This window comes from Hetaerina americana, unplaced genomic scaffold (assembly GCF_022747635.1).
Source record: "Hetaerina americana unplaced genomic scaffold, ioHetAmer1.1.p SCAF_8, whole genome shotgun sequence".
Lineage (NCBI taxonomy): Eukaryota > Metazoa > Arthropoda > Insecta > Odonata > Calopterygidae > Hetaerina > Hetaerina americana.
Window position 1 is genome coordinate 75,389,556 of NW_027287427.1, and position 22,204 is coordinate 75,411,759.

Genomic DNA, 22,204 nt, shown 5'->3' on the forward strand with positions numbered 1-22,204 from the left:
CCCCCCTCCCGGTCGGTTCTCGGCTCTGGGGGGGGAGGGGGCGAAAGGGGATAGGGATGGAGGGAGTTTTAGAGCCCTTTCTCCCTTCCTCCCCTCTATATCGATCTCCCCCACTCTCCTTCGTGTCGACTGGATGAGGGTGCGCGAGAGGGAGGGAGGGAAGAGGCTCCAGCACTCTTCTCTTTACCCCTCCATCCCTCCCCCTCCCAACTCGGCAAACATCGCCTCTGGAAACGCACCCGAGCTTCTCTCCCTCGTGATATATCGGAGCGTGAGCCTACGCGTGCGATAAAAAGGGAAATTATTTTCTGTTTAAATCCTTATTTCTTTCCCGAGCGACCCCCGGTCCTCATGTTCGGGAGGGGTCATGTGGGGGGGTGAAGGATAGGAGAAGGTGGAGGGGGGGAAGGAATTACGTGGTGGTGGGGGAGATTGAAACAAAAGAGAACCACCTCGCGCAAAAATTTCGTGCGAGCGCCATCTCTACACACACCTACATACGTACACGTCTTCTTCTCTCCCACTCCGGCCGCTGCTCTGCCCTCCCCCCTCCGGCGTCTCCGTCGCCGCCGCCGCTGGTGTCGCCCTCACTTGCCGCCGCTTTCGCCAGGTGGGATACGTGGAGGGCGGCCAGGAGTTCACCCTGTACCTGGTGGCCCCCCACGAGAACGAGCGGGAGGACTGGATACGCGTCCTGAGAGCAGGTTAGTACACCCCACTCACCCTCCACCCCTCAAAAAACCCCTCCCCGCAGACCCCCTCCGCAATCTGCGGGGATGTATTTGTTTGGTGCGACGATACCCCTGTTTCTCCCCTAAAATAATAATAAGAAAAATTATAAAAAACATGGACGAATCCGTGCCGCATGCCATGTTTACCCATCCATTTGATCTCGGGGTGTCCGTGGGATTTTTCGCGACGTATGTTGTGGGCGTGTTTGGGAGATCCACCAGAAGCCCGCCTGCGAACACACGGAGCGACTGGCCCCCTCCCTGGGAGATTTATCGCGTGCACGTCCGACGCAAGGTAGGAGCGCAACCCCGATGGAGCCCGTGGGGGTGTCCGCGGGAAATCCACGGGTCCCTTCACTGTGGATCCTGCATCGAGTATCGACGGGGACGTCGGGTGCGCTCGGCAGCCATCTTCCGCATGCGTGCCGAGTCCCCTCCCTCCGCGGTTAAGTTGGCACCCGTGCGTGCACGTTAGGGAAACGGGGAGGGGGGGTCGGGGACGAGACGGGACGGTTCACCCCGAGTCCGAAACCCTCGTCTCATTGCGTGTGTGCGTGTGTTCGTGTTCGCAAGCATCCCTCCCTCCTTCCCCCGCCAGCAGGAGCCTGACGTTGGGCCGGTGGCGGCCCGTGGTCCAGGGTCCGCTCGCGAGGGAGGGTCCGCGGGGGTGGGGAGAGAGGGGCGGCGGCGGACGCGGTTCCGCGGCGGCGGGAGCCTCTTCCCGCCCGTCTTGGCGACTCTCCGCAGTGAGTGGTCCTGCGTGTTTCTCTCGAAATGTCCCGCTCGCGAGTGTGCTCCGTGTGCGCGGCGTTGGCGATGTCGGTCGATGGGGAGAGGTGCCCGAGACTGCTGGAGTGCCCCGGTCCCATTATTCCCTCGGAAGACACCGTGAACTGAACTGATAGCGTAAAGGAGCGAAGAAGGGAGGGAGCGGGAAAAGCTCCTGCCGGAGCCAACCTTCCGCTCTTTTCGTGGAAGTGTTGCCGATTATTGACGCGCGGAGCATGGGCGTTGGACGATATGTTTTCCCTCTGTCGGCTTAAGCTCCTCGTGTATCTCTTCTCGGCGAAAAGCTAGGTAAATGAAGTTTCTTTTATGCTCTCTAGTTGCTGCGATTGAAGCAGATCTAAGCAGACCTCACGTCATCCTACTTACTGTCCACCTGGTAATGCTTAGTCCCAATAAGTATCATGGGTTGGAATCGGTGCAATGAAAGCTATGCTGCCTGTTGCTGGTGTATATATTTAATTACCATGCGCTTATTCATGCTTTCAAGTTCCTCAACTTCCTCTGTCGAGATCTAAATCGTATACACGGACGAAACAACGTATTCAGCTTTATTCCAGCATATGCACAGCTTGTTTATGACTGCCCCTCTCAATGGTTAGGACTGATAAGATTAGATGTAGCTAATTTCTCCAAACCAGAAGTATATTTACCTGTACTTTCGTCTGATCAAACAGAGTCTTTGTCTTTTCCAGCACTCATCGCATCAGTATGTGGCAGCATATGTGTTGTAGAATATTGCGTGTTAAGGTTGAGATTCATTTCCATCGGGGTTACAAATTGACCTTTTGGGTTTGAGAAAAGAGCCTCGGATTACCTTGGTTTTTATTGTGGGGGATATCGTGAATTTTTCAGATACTTTTCGATCGAATTTACTCGCCACGGCGGCGCGAATCCGACTCGTCATATTTTCGGCGTGGTCAGTTAAGTGGAAAGGGAGCTCGGTCGCTGTTCGCGAAGGAGGCGGCTCATTCATTTATTATGCATGTGCAGACGCAAACATATATTCCTCCCGAGAGGTGAGCAGACTTTAAGTGGGGCGGCTATTTCTTTTCGAGTCGCCCCTGGACCCTTATCGATCCCCTCCGTCCCTCCCAGCCTCCTCCCCACCCTCTCCGCCTTCTGCCCTCCCCCGACCTCCCGACACTCTCTCCCCCCACCTCTTCAATCCCCTCCCCAGCATGCCTTCGACGGCGATGGAATGTAAGGCGGAATGTACCCATGAGTACGTACCAAGGGGGATGCGACTAATAAATGAAACGGATGTCTCGGATCTCTTTCCTTTGTTCCTCGCGTGTCGGAAGCGTTTATAAGTGTTGATAACGCTGAACAATGGAAAGGCAATGAAAATGTACCTAATTTTTATCTAGGACGACAACTTAAGTCGTGCCGTGATAAATGGAATACTTCAGCTAACGTGCATCTTCAGTTTTAGAGGAATAATCCTCACATTCCAATTTTTTGTGCCTTTTCACACCTTGACCATTTTATTCTCTTTTTAATCATTAAATATCTGATTCCCCAGAAGTGACCTAGAAGCAGCGAAAAAAAACTGACGTTGTGCCTAAGTATGAAATAATTTATCATAAATAAGTCATTAACAATTTCTAATTAGATTCAAGGAATTCATTTCAGTTTCCGATCAAGTTTGTTAGGTACGTCGTAGTAGTATCATCATACCTATTTTGTTTTTGAATGTGCTGATATGACTTATCGAGTACAACAGTTCTTTTCGGCGTCTAAAGCTGATAAGGTAACTAGATACCATTTACCTTTGAGTGGAAAATGCTCTTCAATGCAGTCAACAAATAGCCTTCTTTAGTCTACGACATCGAAGCAGTACAAAATCTATTCCACCTGAAAGATTCAGATCAATGAATTCTTGATCCGTCTGCATTACCAAGGAGATTCTGGTTGTGGGTCGCCGTTGATTCCCATATTTACCTGCTATTTAGTAAAAGGAAAATTTTGAAAATTATTATAATTAATTTCTAGAAATATCCATCAAAAACATTTTAATGTCATCTAAACTAAAATTTTTATGATTCTTTGTCATGGCAATCATTCTAACTGAAAAGATTCTTTGTATTAAATAGGAGTTTTTTCAACTTTTCATAAAATTCTTCTATAATTCTAGTACATACACCATATTACTTGGGGATGCGGTGATTACTTATTTCTTAACTCAATATAGTGGCCAAAGTTAATGAGTTATCATTTCATTTCTGTTTTATACTCCTGCTGGTTATTTTTTATGATAAACTTTTGTTTTAATCTAAATGTAGTACATACAAATGCAAATAATTTTACGAAAGAAAGAAATAAAAAAGTCTAGGCAAACTCTTTTCAGTGCTGCTAAGGACCAGGAGAATTACATTAATAATCATAAAAATTTATACTCACCTTATGTTGAATTCATAGTTATATTAATTTTAATTAATGCGTAAGTGTTTTAAATTCTTCGTTTCCATACTAGATTTGTAGGATAAATGTGTTGGAAATTTCCCCAAATGTGTCTTCATAAAAATATGGGACGTGGACGTCGGTGTAACCGAGGGCTAACGGAAAGGTGTACGAATACAGCGTATGAAATGAAGTCAGACTTTTGACATTGGTTCACCGGAAGGTCACGGGCGTACAGATTTTATATGCTTTATTGAGCTGAAAAAGTATAGACCACGCTAGACAATGGTCTATTGGGTAAGAGCAAAAATTGGGTGAATTAGGAATATTTGGCGACGTATATAAAATTCAAAGGACTTATGGAAACTATTGAAAATTGAAGAGATTCATTCATAGGATTTCCGTTCGTCTCGGGTGAGCCTAGCTTATCACCTACAAGAATGATCCTCAGCCCAAGATGGCCGGTCGACCGGTAGGGACGAGAAATCGTAACGGTTATCTATATAAATATGTGAATGGAAAATCGATTTTTTTCGCACATGTTGGGAAAATCATTCTCAGCCTGACTGACGTCACACATTTGAAGTTATAATGTAGAACTAGTTTTCTCTTGGCGCATAATTCCCTTATCATAAGTTTGGTTAGCGTTAACTTTTCCTATTAGGTGTCTGTGGTACCTACTTTCGCTCCGAACATTGGTGGTCTCGTCAGTGAGTCGGAGACTCTATGCCGTGGTTTTTTTTACTTTATTTCATATCCTTATTTTTATTTTTCAATCGCAGAATGACAGGATAAAGTGCAAGGGGCCATGCAAGGATATTTATTCAGATATGACGAATGAGTTGAGTATAGTCATATTTCCTTAGTACAGAATAAATATATTGATACTAATAAGTACTAGCAGTAGCTAGAATTATAAAACCAGTATTTAATCCTCAGCTTGGGTTGGGGTCTCTTATACTTTTCTGATAAAACATTTCAATTTACCAAAGTCATTGGGTCATCACTGTGGAAAACTTTGCAATCAAAGCTAATTTTCTAATGTAGTTATTGTAAATATTCGAATGCCTGTTTAAGTAAAATAATTTCCTGAAGACATAATAGAACGTGGACGGAATTATTGTGTAAGTATTAGCCGACTGGAAAGAGAGGTAATAATTTTGTTGTTAAGACAACCGTAACACTAATAATATCCGCCCTTTCAAATCTTTTCAGCAGTAGCCAGTTGACGGGTGAGTGGGTTTGTCCCTTCACCTCCTGGTTTCGCCCTCCATATTTCCCCATTAACTGTCATCATGATTCTTGGTGTTACATTTTTGTTCATTCAAAAAAATATCATTCGTGGTTAGATATTCCAAATTATTCGTGATCGTTTTATACCAACAAAAGCTTTCGTTCTCTTAGAATCCCGGCCGCCCTCTTCTTATCGACGAAATGTCGGAGATGATGATCGGGGAGCACTCATCACGATTTCCTCCGGGAAATGCATGTCTGACTCCTTTTCTCATCTCATGTTTTTAGGCACTGCCTTTCTAATCTCCTCTGCTTTCGCCGCTGCCCTCTGTCAGGGACGCTGAACAGCATCCTTTGACCCTGTGGCCCATTTAAACAGTAGGTGCTCACCTTATGTTCAAGGTGCCAGGTCAATACAGGGCCTCTCCTCAAACCACCACTTGATCGTCGTAATATGCTCTCGTTTGCTTTTCATTTGTTTTAATTAATGTTAATGGCAGTTGTATTGAAGGAATTTTATTACACGGAATGAGTTTCCTGTCGGGTTATGCATAGTCATCGTAGTATGTTCCTGAATCATACTTAAATCGGTGGGGATCGGGATTGGTGCGGTGGCTATTGTACTGGCTTCCAACCCAGAGGGCTCGGGTTCAAATCCTGGCGGTGTTGAATATTGTTCAGAGGTATCTCGATCCCTACTTGAGGTGCTTTGTGGAGGGCACTTTGAGTAAGTACGCCGTCCGTCGGATGGGACGTTTAGCTGCGGACCCCTTGGCGCCTTTCGTTAAGAGTAGGCTAATGCCGACGCTGGATTTCTCTCCACCCTTCATCCTTTCCTGTCCATCCCCTATGGCGCAAATGACCTCAGCAGTTGGTCGCCTACCCTAAATACTACTACTACTTAAATCGGTTTTAATATTATTAAGCGAACGAGGATGAAGAGTGTACTTGACGAAGCATAATTTAGACCCCGAAAAATTATTACATCACGTAAATGAATTTTCGAATCATAAAAAAGCCGTAAGTGAAGCAAATATGCACGTGAAGTGTGCTGAATAAATTTGAATTACTTTGGAATTTGATTCTTAGTTTGGATTATCAGTAATGCTATATTTATAGGACTTCTAAAGGTTCGTTTCGAACTCATCCACGTTTGTTTTATTGGGCGTATTTTTTGTCGATAATTGTCGATAACGCGTCTTTCTTCTCGCGACCGCCTCTTATAGCAGTTTATATTACCCTTATTTCTCAAGAATTTCGTTCAGTTTTGTCTGTTTTTTCGTATTCCATGACCAATGCCATTCTTTTTCGGTGACACCTTAGTACGTAATTCTGTGAATGAACAATTCATTCCTTTATTGTGACTATTCACCTTTTGTGCACGATTAGTTGCATAATTAGTTCGTACATTCGTTAATAATCACGTTATTCGTCCGTGGGATCGAGATCGACAATTTAGCAAGTATTCCAATGCGTTTAAATGCTACATTCTTGGGCTTAATTAATCAAATGTACATTTATTGTTCCGAATTTTCGCTGTTCATGGAAAGCATAGAGCGACATTTTGTAATGCAAAGGCAGGGAAGAGTAAATGGCAATTATGTTTTCTTGCTTTCGGGACATTGGGGTAACTTTTCCGGAAGTGCATGCTGTATTGATGTGTGTTGCTTCCTCATAACGGCCGTCCTGCTCGTCTTTTGTTCTTTTTTGGACTTCCTTTATTATTGGCGTGGGGGTGTATTGATTGCCGTTGTGTGTCTGCGGCGAGTCCATCATCAAACGTATTGTGCCGGAACTTGGCGACAAGCCGGAGTGCACCGACCGGCGGTGTACCAGACCTAAGGCTGCGACGGCGAATTTCACTCCTCTCTCGTTTCAGTTTCCAGTCGAGTTTGGCACTCTACTCTTTTTCGTGACCTCATGCCTTGTGATCTGTTGGCCTCATCTCGTCTAGACGTACCTGACGACTAAACTCGACTGCTCTATTTTGTTTTCCGTTAATTCATGCAATGGAGTGATTTCTCGGTGGACAATATTGGAGATTCGTATGTGTACAAATGAGGTCATTTGCTTTATGTTCCTTTACGCCCGAGTTTCACCTATTACTTCCGCTTGAATTGACGCTTCATATATTTGTTGAACTCGTTTATTATCTATCCTCTTTTAATGTTTTATGAGCGTCACATGTTGACCCCATGTACGCCCTTTTTCATGGAATAGAACTCCTAGTAAACAAGTGCTTTGGATATTTCAGGAGGGGTGCTTGTCGGCCATAACGACTATGGCAAAAAATGTAAATAGAATGAGCCAAACAGCTCCGCCATACTTAGATGCTTCGCCCGTGAATTTTATTTTTCTAGTTTTGTGATCAATTCTATTTTAGTGGGTTGATGTACTTCAGTTCCTTTTTAGTGGATGTCGGTATTTCCACAATACTTTGTCGGCGTTTGTTTTCAATGCGAAGGCCGCTTGTGCACGTATGTGATTTAATTTGAACGCAAACGGTAAGTCTGACTTAGTAGGCGTACACTACCTCAATTTCCCTTTGAAATTTATGGGCGCTATTTCCGTTGCGTCACATCATACTTTGTCTTATGATACAATTAAGTTATGGATGACTGAGGTTGGGTTCTAGTAATATAGAAGTTGGGGTTGAAAATATTGATAATTCGCCGTAATTATAGTATAACCAGTGTACAATTAACTTGAAAACCTTGAAAACTGTATCGTATTTTCACAGTTGTAAATGTTCTTCACTTTATGTATTGAAAATATTCATAGTCTTTATTAAAGTACCCGACGCCAGTGAATCGGACTCAATTTGGCTTCATTAACGTATATGATTTAACAGTAAGCTTTTGCTTTTTACATATTTGTAAATGGTAAGTTCTTCAGAGCATTTTCGATGCTTCAAAATTAATTCTACAATAATGAGTATAAATAAATAAGGTCTCTTAATACCAGTGCATCGTGATGGATGTGTATCGGATGTTATCCCGGAGTTAAACAATTAAAAATGTCTGACAGTCGTACAGCAGTCGATGTGTTAAAATTAGCGGCAAGGTATTGTCCAATTGAAGTCTGTTGAAAAGTTTAAAAATAGATGCTTAAATTCTCGCAGCATAAATAAATATCGAAACAATGTGAATTAAGTGGGCGTAGTCATTACGATTCGCAACGACGCAAACTGATAATGACTTACTGGCTCAATATACTTTCATTTCCTATCGCGCTGTGGACCCTGGTGTGAAGTTCATCAATTTGAGGTATTACATTGTCTAATAACAAAATTTATTTAAATAAGTTTTTCGTTCAAGGTACATGAAGTGTATCTCTAGATATATTTTTATTTTTTTTGACAAATCATCAATTTCAAGATTTAGAAAAGTGTTGATAGCATTTGAAAAAAATGTAATTTCCGTCTTATGAGCTCCAATCAATGAAATCTTTAACGAAATCTCCTCTTGAATAAATGCTGCACTCACCTGTATGCTATTTTATTATTTTGATTTTACAGTAGAAGGTGCTGTCAGGGCATACACTCAGCGGAGGTGATTGATATCAGGGGCATATATATGTATATACATAAATAAATAAATATATATATATATATATATATATATATATATATATATATATATATATACGAAATTGCTCAATCTATAGTAGTTACACAAAAAAATATGATTCCATTATTATGAAGCGCTGTAGAGAAGGAATGCATTTCGAGAGCACTGAGTACACGACATAACCAAGCACGAGCGGAATATACAGATTTATTTATTGTAGATTCGTTTTATTGTGCGGAAAATGATTAATTCCTCTTAATCCTGGGTTTTATTTTCGGTGAATGCTTATCGAAGTATGTTTGCAGTTCTCTACCAGGTTTTCCATTTTTCGTAATGGAAGTATTGCTCATGTGACCTCATAGACGCCATGAGACCCCATGGTCTGCCAGTGTACATATCTGTCTTCCTTCGGTCCACAAGGTTGCCCAATCAATCTATTTTCTTTTTTGAAAAATATTACAACGTATGGCCCAGCTAAATTTTTTCCGTCCGTATAATTTGCCTGGAACAGGGGACCCCATCCAATCGACGCGCCGCCGTGGTGAAGAGGCAAATTCATTTAGGCTAACTACTTGTCAACGACAAAGAACAGTCATTGTGCTTCTAAATTGAACTATTAAGACTCTTGGATCTATATGATATTTATTTTCCGAGTATTACAGGGCTAGACATAGAATTTGGGGATGCTGTGACTGGCTAACTAAATCTTTTCGGAGATGACGTCCTCTTCGCGGCTGTCCACGGCGTATTATTTGAGTGCGTTTTAGGCGGATTCAGCCGGCAATGCACTCTGAGGGCGTCGATGCGTTCCACTGTTTGGTGACACGCTATCTTTCTCGCTCCTTCTCCATCTTTCCTCTCCGAGTCGTGACTTCATGCCGTGACTGCTCAACTTCTGTGCTGTATTTTACCGCGCATTATCTCACTAGTGCCTTTTTTGCGCACTGTTCGCCTTCACCCTCCATTGTTAGATTTTGTGGGGAACTGGGTCAAAGTGCAATTTTTAGTTAATATATTAGGTACCGTAATTGATTTGAACATAAAGTGATGATTCTCCTTCATCAGCCCCGCTTTTTGCTGTATTCGGAGGTTTTTCTTCTCTTGAAAGCTTCACTCAACATTATCGTACTGAACCATCTCGAAGAACGGCCGAATTACTCTACGTTTCAGGTGTTTAAAATCATAAAGTTTGGTTCCGTGCAATGGCGTTCGTAGTTGTGCTAACATTAAATAGGGAAACAGGAAAAATGCCTAAAAATAATTATTAATGGTATGAACTAAATCACATCATATGAGAAAATTTTGGCAAGATATTGTTGACATTATTCCTTGGTACTTACTCCTTGTGCTCGTTAGGGGAATCTCTTTTGGTACGTAGTTTAATTGCGTAGGAGAATTTTTATGGCCGAGGTATATTTTATTGGGCGTTGATGGAATCTCAGAATTAGACCGCGTATTACGATGATGCCTACACTCCACCCTCACTTGAGTTATAACGTCTAGTATAAATTCGACTTACGACTCATTTTTAATTTACACGTATAAAATTAATCTTTGATAAAAGTACAGGGACCTTTTCCGAGGTATTTCCATTAATTTAATCAGACGACCGATCTTCAACACTTGCCTTTGCGTAGAAACCATACTTCAATGTTAGTGAGAGTAAATACATGCTAATTTTGCAAATAACGACCTAAAATTGTTGCCTTAGTTATTTGTCTGTAGTTGACTGCATTTCTGTTTTTTCGGAATTTTTTATGATCGTCCGACCAATCATAAATATCATTCAAAATAATTGTTGGAGGTAATGTTAATGTAAAATTATCCGGTTTCAGTAGGTGTCGACGTCTTTCAAAAAGTTAAAAGCTAAGAAGAGCATGGGTATTACATATGTACCCTCGGATGGAGGACGGCTCCCAAGTCATAATGCAGATGTAAAATGAATGTTTCGAGCTGATAAATGATTGGAAGCAAATGATTTAGGAAGTCGGAGAAACCTCTGATGAAAAGGTCAGTACAATGTGTTGTTCAGTCTCAAGCTGTATCCTCTAGTATCCAACTTTATTTTGCTTGTGTAAATATATTTTTCGCGATTGTGGCATCGCGGATCACTTGAACGGTAGTTAGGTATTTTGATTTGGAGAGAATTTTATCCGCGACCTCTCCTTTTGGGTTTTCGATTTGCTGCCGTCCTGTCCTGATACCCTCAAGTTATGTTATTACATTAAGTTAAATAGATACCTGTAGCATTTGGCGTAGAAGTATTAAAGATACATGCGTTTGGGTAGGGCTTATCATAGTAATATTACTGAAAATCCTGACAATTTGCGTTAGTACTCTTTCTGGGTAGTGACGTGAAAGTGGAACTATCATATAGTGTGAAGAGGGTTCAATGTGGAGAAATGAGTCCCGAAAAATAGTCACCAGTTTAATTCATGGGGCATCCACTATGAAGGAAGATGAGAGGTGGCAAGTAATGCAAATGAGCCTTATTTTGAGTTCGATTACCTTTATCAGAGAAGTTATGGCACACTGGTACAATTCCGATCGTACCGTGTAATAAAATGGTGAGAGCGGTTACGCCTAACTGAAATTAATTTTTGTTGTGTTATCATCCCCCCCGACATTAGAGTAGAAAGTAGCCCTGTAGGCAAAGTGCGCCCGAAATAACGGTGTCGTTGGTGCCGAAACGAATGGCAGTGTTAAAGTTCTTGAGAAAGTTCAAACCATTTAAAAAGGATATTTATTGGGAATCATTTATTGATCCATATTCGAACAGCAAATCAGGGGGAAGGGAAGAATGCGCGGCCTACTACGAGTAAGGCGTGAAGTTTCACAAAAATATCAAAGGAAGAGAAAAAAAATGGAGTGACTCTGGAAATTAAAAGGTATAAAGATGGAGAAGAGATTTAGATTGGAAAGCCATGGCGGGCTGGACGCAGGATTGTAAGTTATTTACTTTCAAAGGCTAAGAATCATTTCCGGGATTGAGCATCCCAATTAAAATTGAAATATCTCCTAAAATTGAAGACGCGGGTGTACGAGAATTTATTGTGTGAATTGACCCTGGTGAAAAGGCATACTACTGTGAACCTGAAAATGTGGGTGTTGAATGTCCAAATTTCAATAATTCAGGCCTCACAATGCAGAACTAAAAATTGCACGCTATTATCTGAAGTCTTTTCGTTGTACATTTTTACTTAGAGAAGACTGGAGAAATCTCTTTAATTTTTTTCGTTTCACATCCTTCATATGCTTCACATGCAGTGCGGCAATGGGACTCATGAATTCGTGTTTAAGTATGTACGTACGTCAAGTATGTACGCGAATGACGTATGATACCGTAGTGGATCTCATCATATTAATTTTTAAAATTTAAAATTATTAGAGTTATATGTATGAAACCTCCCCATTTAATACAACATTGCCTTAGTGGATGGGCTTGTCCGTTATGATGATCCCTAGAGTTGTGCTGTCAGAAGCAGTGATAGCTGCTTGTGATAGGGTCACCCATGATAAGTCGAAGGGGAGGAGCCAGAGAAAAAGGTAGTCCGCGCAGCGTCTATTCCTCAGCTGCGAAGGCATCTGACCCTAGTGAGGTGGCCATTTGAATGACTGTGTCACGTTAAAAACAAAGGAAAGCAACGGGAAACCACCCCAAATTAATTATCCCGCAAAAAAATGAAGGACATGGGTCTCGAGTATGAGTCATGGCAACTAGGGGACTTGGCCCGCTGGGCCGTGTGCCGTATCGGCACAGGGAGAGGCAAAGCTTCCTCGGTCGTCATCTCACGAAAATCTTGCAAAGAGAAATCGATAGCATGACCACAAAAGACACTGAATAGGAATAAACCAGTTCAAATAGAATGGGGGAAGAGAGCCAGCAACGGGCGGCTATATCATTGAACAGAAAGGTTGGAAGAAGCAAAGTAAACATTGAAAGCGATTAATGGAATATTTACTAAGATAGTTAAAAGGTGAACCAACGGACTTGGTCATTGTTCACGTCAGCATGCCACCAAAAATAGCACAAGGAAGAAGGAATGGGTAAGGTATACGATCAATTAGAAGAAATAATTACGAATGTTCCTGGAGGGGAAACATTTACTAATGATGGGATTGGAGCAAGATAGTAGGCGAAGGAATATGTGATAGTGAGGTAGGAGACTACGGTTCAGAAACATGGAATGTCCGTGGGGAGAAAGCAATAGCGTTCTGCCGGAGACGGGGTTTTAATCATAACGAACGCTTGGTTTCAGGACCAAATTGGCGTAGGTATGCATGGAAAATTCCCCGGGATTCGGAGAGAAATGTAGTTAAGACTATATTACGGTTGGGCACAGTTTTTGGAACAACCTGATTAATTCGCATTATTTCCCGGGCAAAAATGCGGTTCAGGTCATAATTTAGTATTGATGAAATGGAATGTCATATCCAAAAGGATAAAATAGGGAAGATGGTGTTGAATGTAGAAGCATTAACGTAATAAACTTGAAGGGACGATGATAATGGAGTACCAGCAGGCTATAGAGAATGCCATAAGGGCAGGGAGACAGATACAACAGAAGAAAATTGGGAGCGCATAAAAAAGGATGTAGAAGCTGCAAACGAAACTATAGAAACAGTAAATAGCAAAAAGACAAGGGACCAAAGGTTACCGGCAGGATGATTATATAGGTAGACGAGAGAAGAAAATGGAATAATGTAAAAACAAAGTTAGAAGAAATAACGAAGAGTTGAATTATAAACCGAGGCGGGAAACTGATAGGGCGGAAAAAGCTTGGTGGAAGACGGAGTGCGAGGGTGTGTAACAAAGGAAGGGTGAAATCGGTGAACTGCACAGCCAGGTGAAAGCTATCAAAGATGCGAGGACGATTATAAATTGAACCAGGGAAGATTCAAGAGAAATGGAGGGGTATAGAGGAGGTAGTATATGATAAATGCATTATGCCAGCAAGCTTAAACGTGGAGATTATTGGGTAGATGAGGATAATTTAGGTCCAGACATGCTTGATGGCGACATAAAAATGGTATTTAGGTCATTGAAATCAAGTAAGGCCCTGGGTGTGGATAACTGGCCCGCGGAACTACTTCAGGGTGTAGGAAAACGTGATTTCTTTCAACATTTAAATAAGAGGGAAAAAATTAGAGCAGGTTGCCTTTTGCCTATTTTGGCTCTGATTTGGACCAAGATGTTCATACAGGGTCGCACCCAAAAGTGGTAGAACTGATTTTTTTACAAGAACTTTATTGACGATATACTTATATCGACTTAATAATCTTCAAAGTATGCTCCTTGAACTGCTACACCCTTAGTATAACGTTGCTCCCATTCCCCGTACGCCCGCTGGAAATTTTCTTTGGGGATGCCGTTGATGACCCTCGTCGAAGCCTCTTGAACGGCCTTTATCGAGTCAAAACGTCGTCCCTTGACCTGTCTTTTCATCAGGGGGAAGGAGAAGAAGTCCGGTGGTGCCAGATCGGGAGAATAGGGTGGGTGCGGCAACGTGGCAACGCCGTATTTGGCCAGGAGCTGTCTGGCGACGAGCGCGCCATGGCAGAATTTTCGGCACCATCTTGGCGCACACCTTGCGCATGGTCAAATCCTGTGAAATAATGCGTTGGACGTTGGATGCAGACAGACCCAACTGGTCTGCAATTTCTTCACTGGTTAAGCGTCGGTCTGTGTTCAGCAGTGTCCTCACTCTGTCCACATTCGTGTCGGTTCTTGCCGTCGACGGCCGTCCGGGGCGATGGTTGTCTTCAACGAGCTCCCTACCCTCTTTAAACAACTTGTGCCACTCAAATACTGTGGAACGGCTTAAGGCAGTGTCCCCATAAGCCTGCTTGATCATATCGAGGGTCTGAGTTGCCGTCTTCCCGAGTTTCGCACAAAACTTCACGGAATAACGTTGCTCTAAATTCAGATTCATTTTGTTTTTCGACGCGGACAAAAAACTTGCTTCACTAAAAACGGTGTCCTCACGCAATGACAGCCAGTAGGCGACTGAGATTGGATTCGGCCTGTTGCTAAGAGCCCCCTCCACCTTACCCTGCCAGGCAGACCCCCCTCCACCGCTCCGTTCGCGCCAGAGAAAATCAGTCCTACCACTTTTGGGTGCGACCGTGTAGTTGGTACGCACACGTAAATAGAATTTTGTTAGGCGAGGAAGCCATCTCAAGTAGCGGGGAATAGATTACAGGGACGTTGAGTAATAATGTTGAGAAAATTCTCTTTGAAAATTAGATTTGGGGAGTGGTTTTGTATGGTGTGGTAACGTGGTCATTGAAAAATGATAAGCATAGATTGGATTCTCTTTAAGTGTGGGTCTGGATGAGGGTGGAAAAGATGAAATGAGCGTTAATAAAAACAGATGAGATTGGGCTAGTCATGATGAGGGAAGACAGGGGATTGTTGGAAGGAGCCAAAGGAGGCAGGGCATATGGATGCAGAGCATTTTTATTGTCCATAGAATTTTGAAGGGTGTGATATAGGGGATAAAGTTAGACGGGCGAGTAAGTGTTAGAAATAGGAAAGGCGTCTTGGACTGACTGAAGGGTGGAAAGAAGTATCCGAAACTGAAGTGTTAATTGTAATGTCGGACGTCAGGTTGTGTTGTTACGAGAGTCCAAGAAATGTATCTCGGTACCGTTGTATAGTCACCAAAACCTAAACTTACCTTAAACGATATAATTTCAAGAATAATAATAATATGTATGAAACAATTGAGGAAAATAACTGGCAAAAGGAGTATGCAGGAATTTGGGCATTATAGAAGAAATTAGTAAAATAGAGCAAACCCCAATTCATAATTCATCGAGAGGATTTTATTGACAGCATTCAACCCGTAAAGTGGCGGCGCGAAGACTATGTGCGAGCATTGATATGTCGACCACACCTTTATAAGCGAAAATTTGGAACAAAAATGGTGGAAAATTGTCTGCCGGTGCGCAACCAATGATATTATTCACTGAAAACACAGTATTTGTTGTTTTTGCTTCCAAGGATACATCGCAAGTGACAGCTAATTTGATCCGGGGTTCTGGAGGGGGTTTTATTTCGTCAAAATGATTTTACTTGAATTGTAATTCCATAAATAAGACATCGGATCTGCAGTTTAAAATATAGACTACCTCAGCTCAAAGAAATAAAACATGCATGCAGTGATTCTTAGATTGGTTGCCGGGGTTAGATGAGAGATGGCAATGTATGAAATGTACATTGGAAAATATCAACCCGACTAAATTTTTCCCCTGAGGTCATTCGTTTGAAGAAATATCCAGTTTTATTACTGTACTAGGGATAAATATATATTATTAATGATAGTGTACTAATTAAGTTAGGTTTTGAGTGGGAAAGAAATAAATCTTCACTATTTTTGTGAGCCTCATGTACGACTCAGCGCGGCATTCTACACCGAAATAATTACACTTAGAATGCCGTAGATGTACTTTTCGCATCCCTTTACCCCGCCCAAAGTACTTACCCTATTCCTACCCCTGCGTCTCCTGCCTAACCTTCTCCCTTATTATATGTATCACAGTCTTCAACATTCCATCAGCTATCAAAATGGTCTGCATCCAATTTCCCTGCCGCCCAAGTCCTGCCAACAGTACCTTCTCCTCCCCGTCATAGTTAGCACTTCCTCGTTTGACTTCCTTTCTGTTTATTTCACCTTTTCAATCCTTCTCCACACCAGCACCTCAAAACTTTCCAATATACGCCTACTTTCTGGCTTCACCAGCTAAGTTTCCTCGTCGCACAAACCTGATCTCCCTATCAGAGATTAAAAGATTGCATTAATCTTTGCCTCCTTTTCAAGGTCTTTTTCATCAGCTCGGTTCATCAATTCTTCTACTTACATCCCTGTTACTGTGACCGTCTCCGTTCAAACACTTCCTAGAAAGGTCCTTCAACTGTCTTTTAAATGTATTCTCTCCTGTTTTAATATTTAATCGTAATACTAACAAGTTTCAATAATACGGGAAATATTCAGTCCAATCATGACTCTCGGTAAATATTGCCTTATTTCTGTACCCTTGCATATTTGTTAAAAACATGTGCGCATATTTTGTTTAAACTAAGTTTACAATAAATTTCGACTTACCTGCCCATCATTTGTTCGAACTCGTTATTCACTAGGAGTGTATATCATATGACTCCGGTTGTTTTCTTAAACCGTATTTTTGGAGCACATCGTTGCTTATTACAATTGCTTTTGCATAAATTATACTTCTGAATTGGTATGCTTGTGTCGTGCAATTGGTAGTACCATTTTTCCTTTTCCATTCATCCTTGTACGTATGCAACACGAAACCAAGGCGGTACTGCGCGTCACATAAACCGGAGGATGCAGCCCAATATGTACCGTTTTAGTATCGGTTCTGGAATATTTTCATTCAAGTTTCCTTTCTGCTATAAACTGGATGCCCCAGCTGTTCACTTTGAAGGATATTTTAAATCTTGTTAAATACCATATTCCTAGGACGCACTTGGTGCCGCGTATGTGTTTCAAATGATATATGAAATGCCAGTTCTGTTTGGCATTCCGCAGGTAAGTGCTGTTTCGAATGTTGCTTGCTCATCCTTCGCGCCATAAATACGGAGAGACAAGGGGTAACTAACGACTGAAAACTTTTCTCTAAAATATAAGCAAGTAACTATCCGAAGACACCCGGAATAAATTCCTCAAGGTTTCCAGCAGCCTTCCCAAGCAATTAGAATTTTATTTTATTTCAGCATTCGAAAAATAGTATCACAAGACTTACAAAACAACTGGAAACCGCCCTTAATACTTTTTAATGTTTTTTATCCAAGTGATTTCTATTTTTTTGAATTGCTATTGACCTCCTTGTTTTTGATATTTTTAAATATATGTGTGTAAGTGATTTTGAAAATTTGTGCAGATATATTTCTTTCCTGATTTAGAAACAGAGCGCTAAGTGATTAAGGACTTCGTTCAATGCATCGGCTGCGAACGGGACCTAATCATGCCCTTAGGTGATGTATGGGTCGAATTTCAAACAAAAGGAAAAACCCTGATCTTGATTTATGGGCATGGTAAAACGATCAGTGAGATTTAGAGAGGGAGGCTCATACCACCGACTTCGCCTTTCAGAGCAAGTTTGTCATAGAGAATTTATGTCAGTGACATCAAATTTTCCGAGGAAAAATTATTGGTCGGAAAGCCATTTAAATGGGGTTACAGTCGAGACTACTTGACTTTGCGAAAGGTTGACACGGATATTTCGACTCTGCAATCCTTCTTTTAAGTCACTGGTCCCATCATTACGTTCCACGTGCGTCATCTATTATAGCCCTCAAACCGGCCCGTGAAAATCTACCGTGGAATTTTACAGACATGACTTTCAGCGAGTCACCTTGGTATTGAAATTGAGACGTATTGGTTTGTAACCACTAAAGAAGAATCATACAAATATTCAATTGATTTACGTTTGGTTATTTTAGTAAAAGTGAATATTTTACCAGTGAAAGTTTCGTTGAAGTCCAGATGTGGACCAATTATACTCCTAAAAATATATTTCTGACCCAAATCACTACAGCGTTCAACACCGATATTCTAAGCCGTGCTTCTGCGCAGTTCAGTCGTCCCCAACCGTTGAGAGGTGGGAAGGTGTGAAGTCGGGTCAAGGTGGTATGATGTCGGGTCAATGTTGTTCTGTTGAACGTAAGGTAATAAATGCCCAATGACTCAAAAGGTTTACGTAATTTAAGGTTAATGTTTAATGTCTGTAGGTAATATTTCAAGATATTTATTTCCAAGGTAAGTTGGTGTGGATTTTAAATAAATGTGAGGGGTCATGTCCGAGAGTTTTCTTTTAACACCCATCTGAATCCTTAATTCACTGGCCCTTCTGAGGTCTGAAACGTGTTAATGGTGGATTTGGGGCATCCGCTGCTGTGACAGTTTGTGTAATCGATATTGACCGAATTAACCGTTAAACTGCTTTATTTCGTGAAGATTTGAAAATGGTAGGTAATGGTCGTAAATTTCCATATGTCCGCTACCGTATCCACCTGATAGTCAGAAATTATTTTCGTGCATAATGTGGAAGAAATGGTTTCTGAGGAAGAGCGTTTCAAGTAACTTCAAACCCTCTGCATTAAAATAACTCATAACGGGTTTCATGGAGGAGTTAGTGGTGCACGTTCTGAAGCGAGGTTTCATTCACTCGCCTCGTAAAATAATGACTCAATTTGCGGAATGACATCCTGCAGATGGGTGAAATATGTTGGCTCCTATGTTTCAGAAGCGAACCAACAAAGGATACAATCACTCGTGTTTCTTGGAATTGGTCCTTTACCGGGTCAAGAAAATGGACTAGGGGTGCATCAAAGTTGAATTGTCCATTTCCTCGGAAACATACACACTTAGGATAAGTTTAATGCTCTAGCGACTAGTGTCGAAACCGTGTTTTATTGCTTCATTTCTTTCAGTAGTGCACTCTTATTCGCAATGAAATAGTCTCTTTTATATTCTATCGTACTGGCGCCACTCGTAACTGATGAGCTCTTGACTGTGACCCAGAAACAGCCGGTACCCACCGATGTTTGCAGAGCATGAATTTTTTTCTCACCCGCCTGCGACGAAGTACTTCAGGTACATATGCTACATATCACCATGAGATTGAGCCTCGGTTAGACCCACTTCTATCGAGATGATCGTCATTTTTTTCGGCTAGACTAGTTCTTTAAAAGTGGGTGAACGCGAGGAAATGTTGGCGCCAAGCAGCGTCCTTGACTGTTTTACCCTACTTGTGAAACTATCTGAATTCCAGGCGCATTGGCGAGCGCGTTATCTCTCACTACCTTCCAAGGAAATTTCTTTGCCCCATTCCACTCCCTGGTCTTCAGATTTCATAGCATATCGAGTGATGCACTTGGAGTTTCATGCCAGTCATTGTTCCTAAATCCCCATCGTAAACTTGAAAGCGTTTCTGCCGATGGGGTGTTTACGGTGGAATTGTAACATCGGTGCTTTCGGCCCTTTACGACGAGTACGTAACTAAGGCTTCTTTGGAATCTGAAGATTGTTTGAAGAGCTTTTCTCATCAATTTCTCAATGGCTGCGTTGTCAGGAATTTCTCTGGTGTTCGGAATTCGCTCTGGTATCTATGGTCACCGGCAGAGATACACTTGTAACGTTGAAAATATGTAGGTTATCCCGTGAAATGGAGGGAACTAATTGAGACTATGGGATTAGATATGAGATTTCATTATTTTATATTTGTTACAATGCATAAAGTACATTTTAATTGCTATTTTATAATCTTTCAGTCCCATTACCGGGGAGTAGTAATAATTTGATATGATAAAAGTAGAGTAGTTAAATGGAGAAAGCAGTGAGCCAGGGTATTATTCTCGTCATTCACTTTGGGTACGCATTTAGAGATTAGGGCATTAGATGAAAGAAAAAATAAAAATATGGCAAACGAATAAACGGTTAAAGAATAAGCAAGCTACGACTTGCGAATGACATAAATATACTTGTAGAGAAAGAAAACATGCAAATGTTACTTTTCTGGATTGAGAAGGGTATGAATAAGTTAAAAATCAAGATAAACGAGAATAAACAATGGGAATAGCCTTTAGTCAAAGCAGGGAAGATAATATTTAAAAAAAATGCAGAAGAAATTACTCTCCTAAATGTATCCACTCACATAGTGTGCATCTAAATTTCCAGAAACATCTTTTCCACTAGTGCAAAATACCAGTGCCCTGGCCATCGTGGCATTTTCACAGTATAATATTGACAGTACAAATCATATACTGCAATAGGATTTCGCTTTCCGGTAACTATATAAAAAAGTAATGCGACAATTCTCATGGGTTGATAATTTAAGCCTTGCCTTACGCACGAGCACTTTGAAACTCACCGTTACTCTAATAAAATTGTCTCAGCGAAAACCGCCTTCTTCAATGGCATGTGATTTGACGATCTATTTTGTATTATTGAATAAACGCTACTGTAATGCCTTGATACTGTTTATTAGGGTGTCTTACGGTACCGTGCCATTGTGTGCATCACATTGTGTGTAAGAAAGGCGCGAAAAATTTCAATCAAAGTGTCGCTTAAGGCAACAAGAGAAAAAATAGAGAAGTGTCCATCGAGGATCAAGCAATGAAGACCAAATCACCGATAGGAAACTTGGAGGAAATTATGACAATGGATGGTTGTAGGATTTCTTAGAGAGTGCTGCTACAAACCAAACCCAGGGATGTTCAATCAGATTTCAGTAAATTTGATGCGCGTGAAGCATTTTTGTGGCTCAAAGATTTCCTCTCGGGGAGCAGCGAGCGCCTTTACTTCGCAGCTGGAGATTCACTTTGCATGACGGGAGCAACGTCCATCCTCAAAATTCTCCGTAGCCTCATCAAACCTATCCAAAGCTAATTCAGCGTAAACGAACCAGCGTGAAAGATTACGAGTAACGACAGTCCTGGGCCTGCCTACCCCCGACGGTGATGAAGAGGGGGAATCACCACAGCCGACATAAACCAAGATTCAACGCTGGTGTCGGTGTTTCGGAGCGGCATCCGGGCGTTTACTCTCCCACTCTCCCGTAAATTCAGATTAATCCTCGGAGCGTGCCCAGGCCCTCGACGGCGGCTCCACAGGTCCCGAGACAAGTCTCCGCCGAGAACCCGATGATGCCATTCCGCGCCCTTAGAAGGAGGAATTCGAGGCGCGGACATGTCCCTCGGAGGGTTGGTTGTCAGGACGGGAGGCGGGTTGATCGATAGCGGTTGCCGGCGCGCGGAGACCACGCCCAGGGACGGCTGCGTGTGTGCTCGATGGGGTGCGTGAGGAGCCCAGGATGTGCAGTCATCGGAGGGGGAGAGGTTGGGAACTGGGAGGGTAGGGTGGAGGGGGAGCAAGAGGCAGAGAGAACATTATTTTTTTTAGGCTGCCGGCTGTGAGGTATGGGCGATTGGAGCGACCTGTCGCGAAAAACCCTTCGCCCTGGCGTAATAAGGCGTCGCTGAGTGTCCTCAAACACTAGTCATTCAGGTTCGAAATCCAAAAACGATGGTCGGAAAATGCTCTTATTTTATGGTTTGGTTTAGGTTTGAAAGGAGGGTCAATTAGATTCTTATAAGTTCCTGGCTGATTTTGAGTCTTCCTTAGTGCCTGACGGGGTTACATTGGAGCATATTAATATCCTGAGTCAGCCATGTCGTAATAAGAGCCATATAAACTAATGCTGAAGGAGAACCTTTCATAATTCATTGGAAACTCGGATTTTCCTTAAGAATATAAACGTTTTTCTCAATTAGGGCTGTACCATTTTCCGAGCGTTTCTCGGACAGGTCTCTTCGTTAATTGCGTTTTATGGTACTCTCTATTATTTATTGTTTTATCAATAATCCTACGTTGTAAATCTTGAACTTAGATCTAAGAGTATGCATTAATTGCGCATAGGATGGAATAAGATGGAGTCGACTCTTTCGTCAGTTCT

General features: G+C 42.0%; 1 protein-coding gene across 1 annotated transcript in view; it reads left to right on the forward strand.

The window, feature by feature from the left end:
* The window catches only part of Btk (tyrosine-protein kinase Btk29A), a 145,396-nt gene that overhangs the window by 30,261 nt on the left and 92,931 nt on the right, over window positions 1-22,204 (forward strand). The window contains exon 4 of the mRNA XM_071597025.1: window positions 611-704. Coding sequence (XP_071453126.1) covers window positions 611-704 — 94 coding nt within the window. The remainder of the gene's footprint in view (window positions 1-610; window positions 705-22,204) is intronic.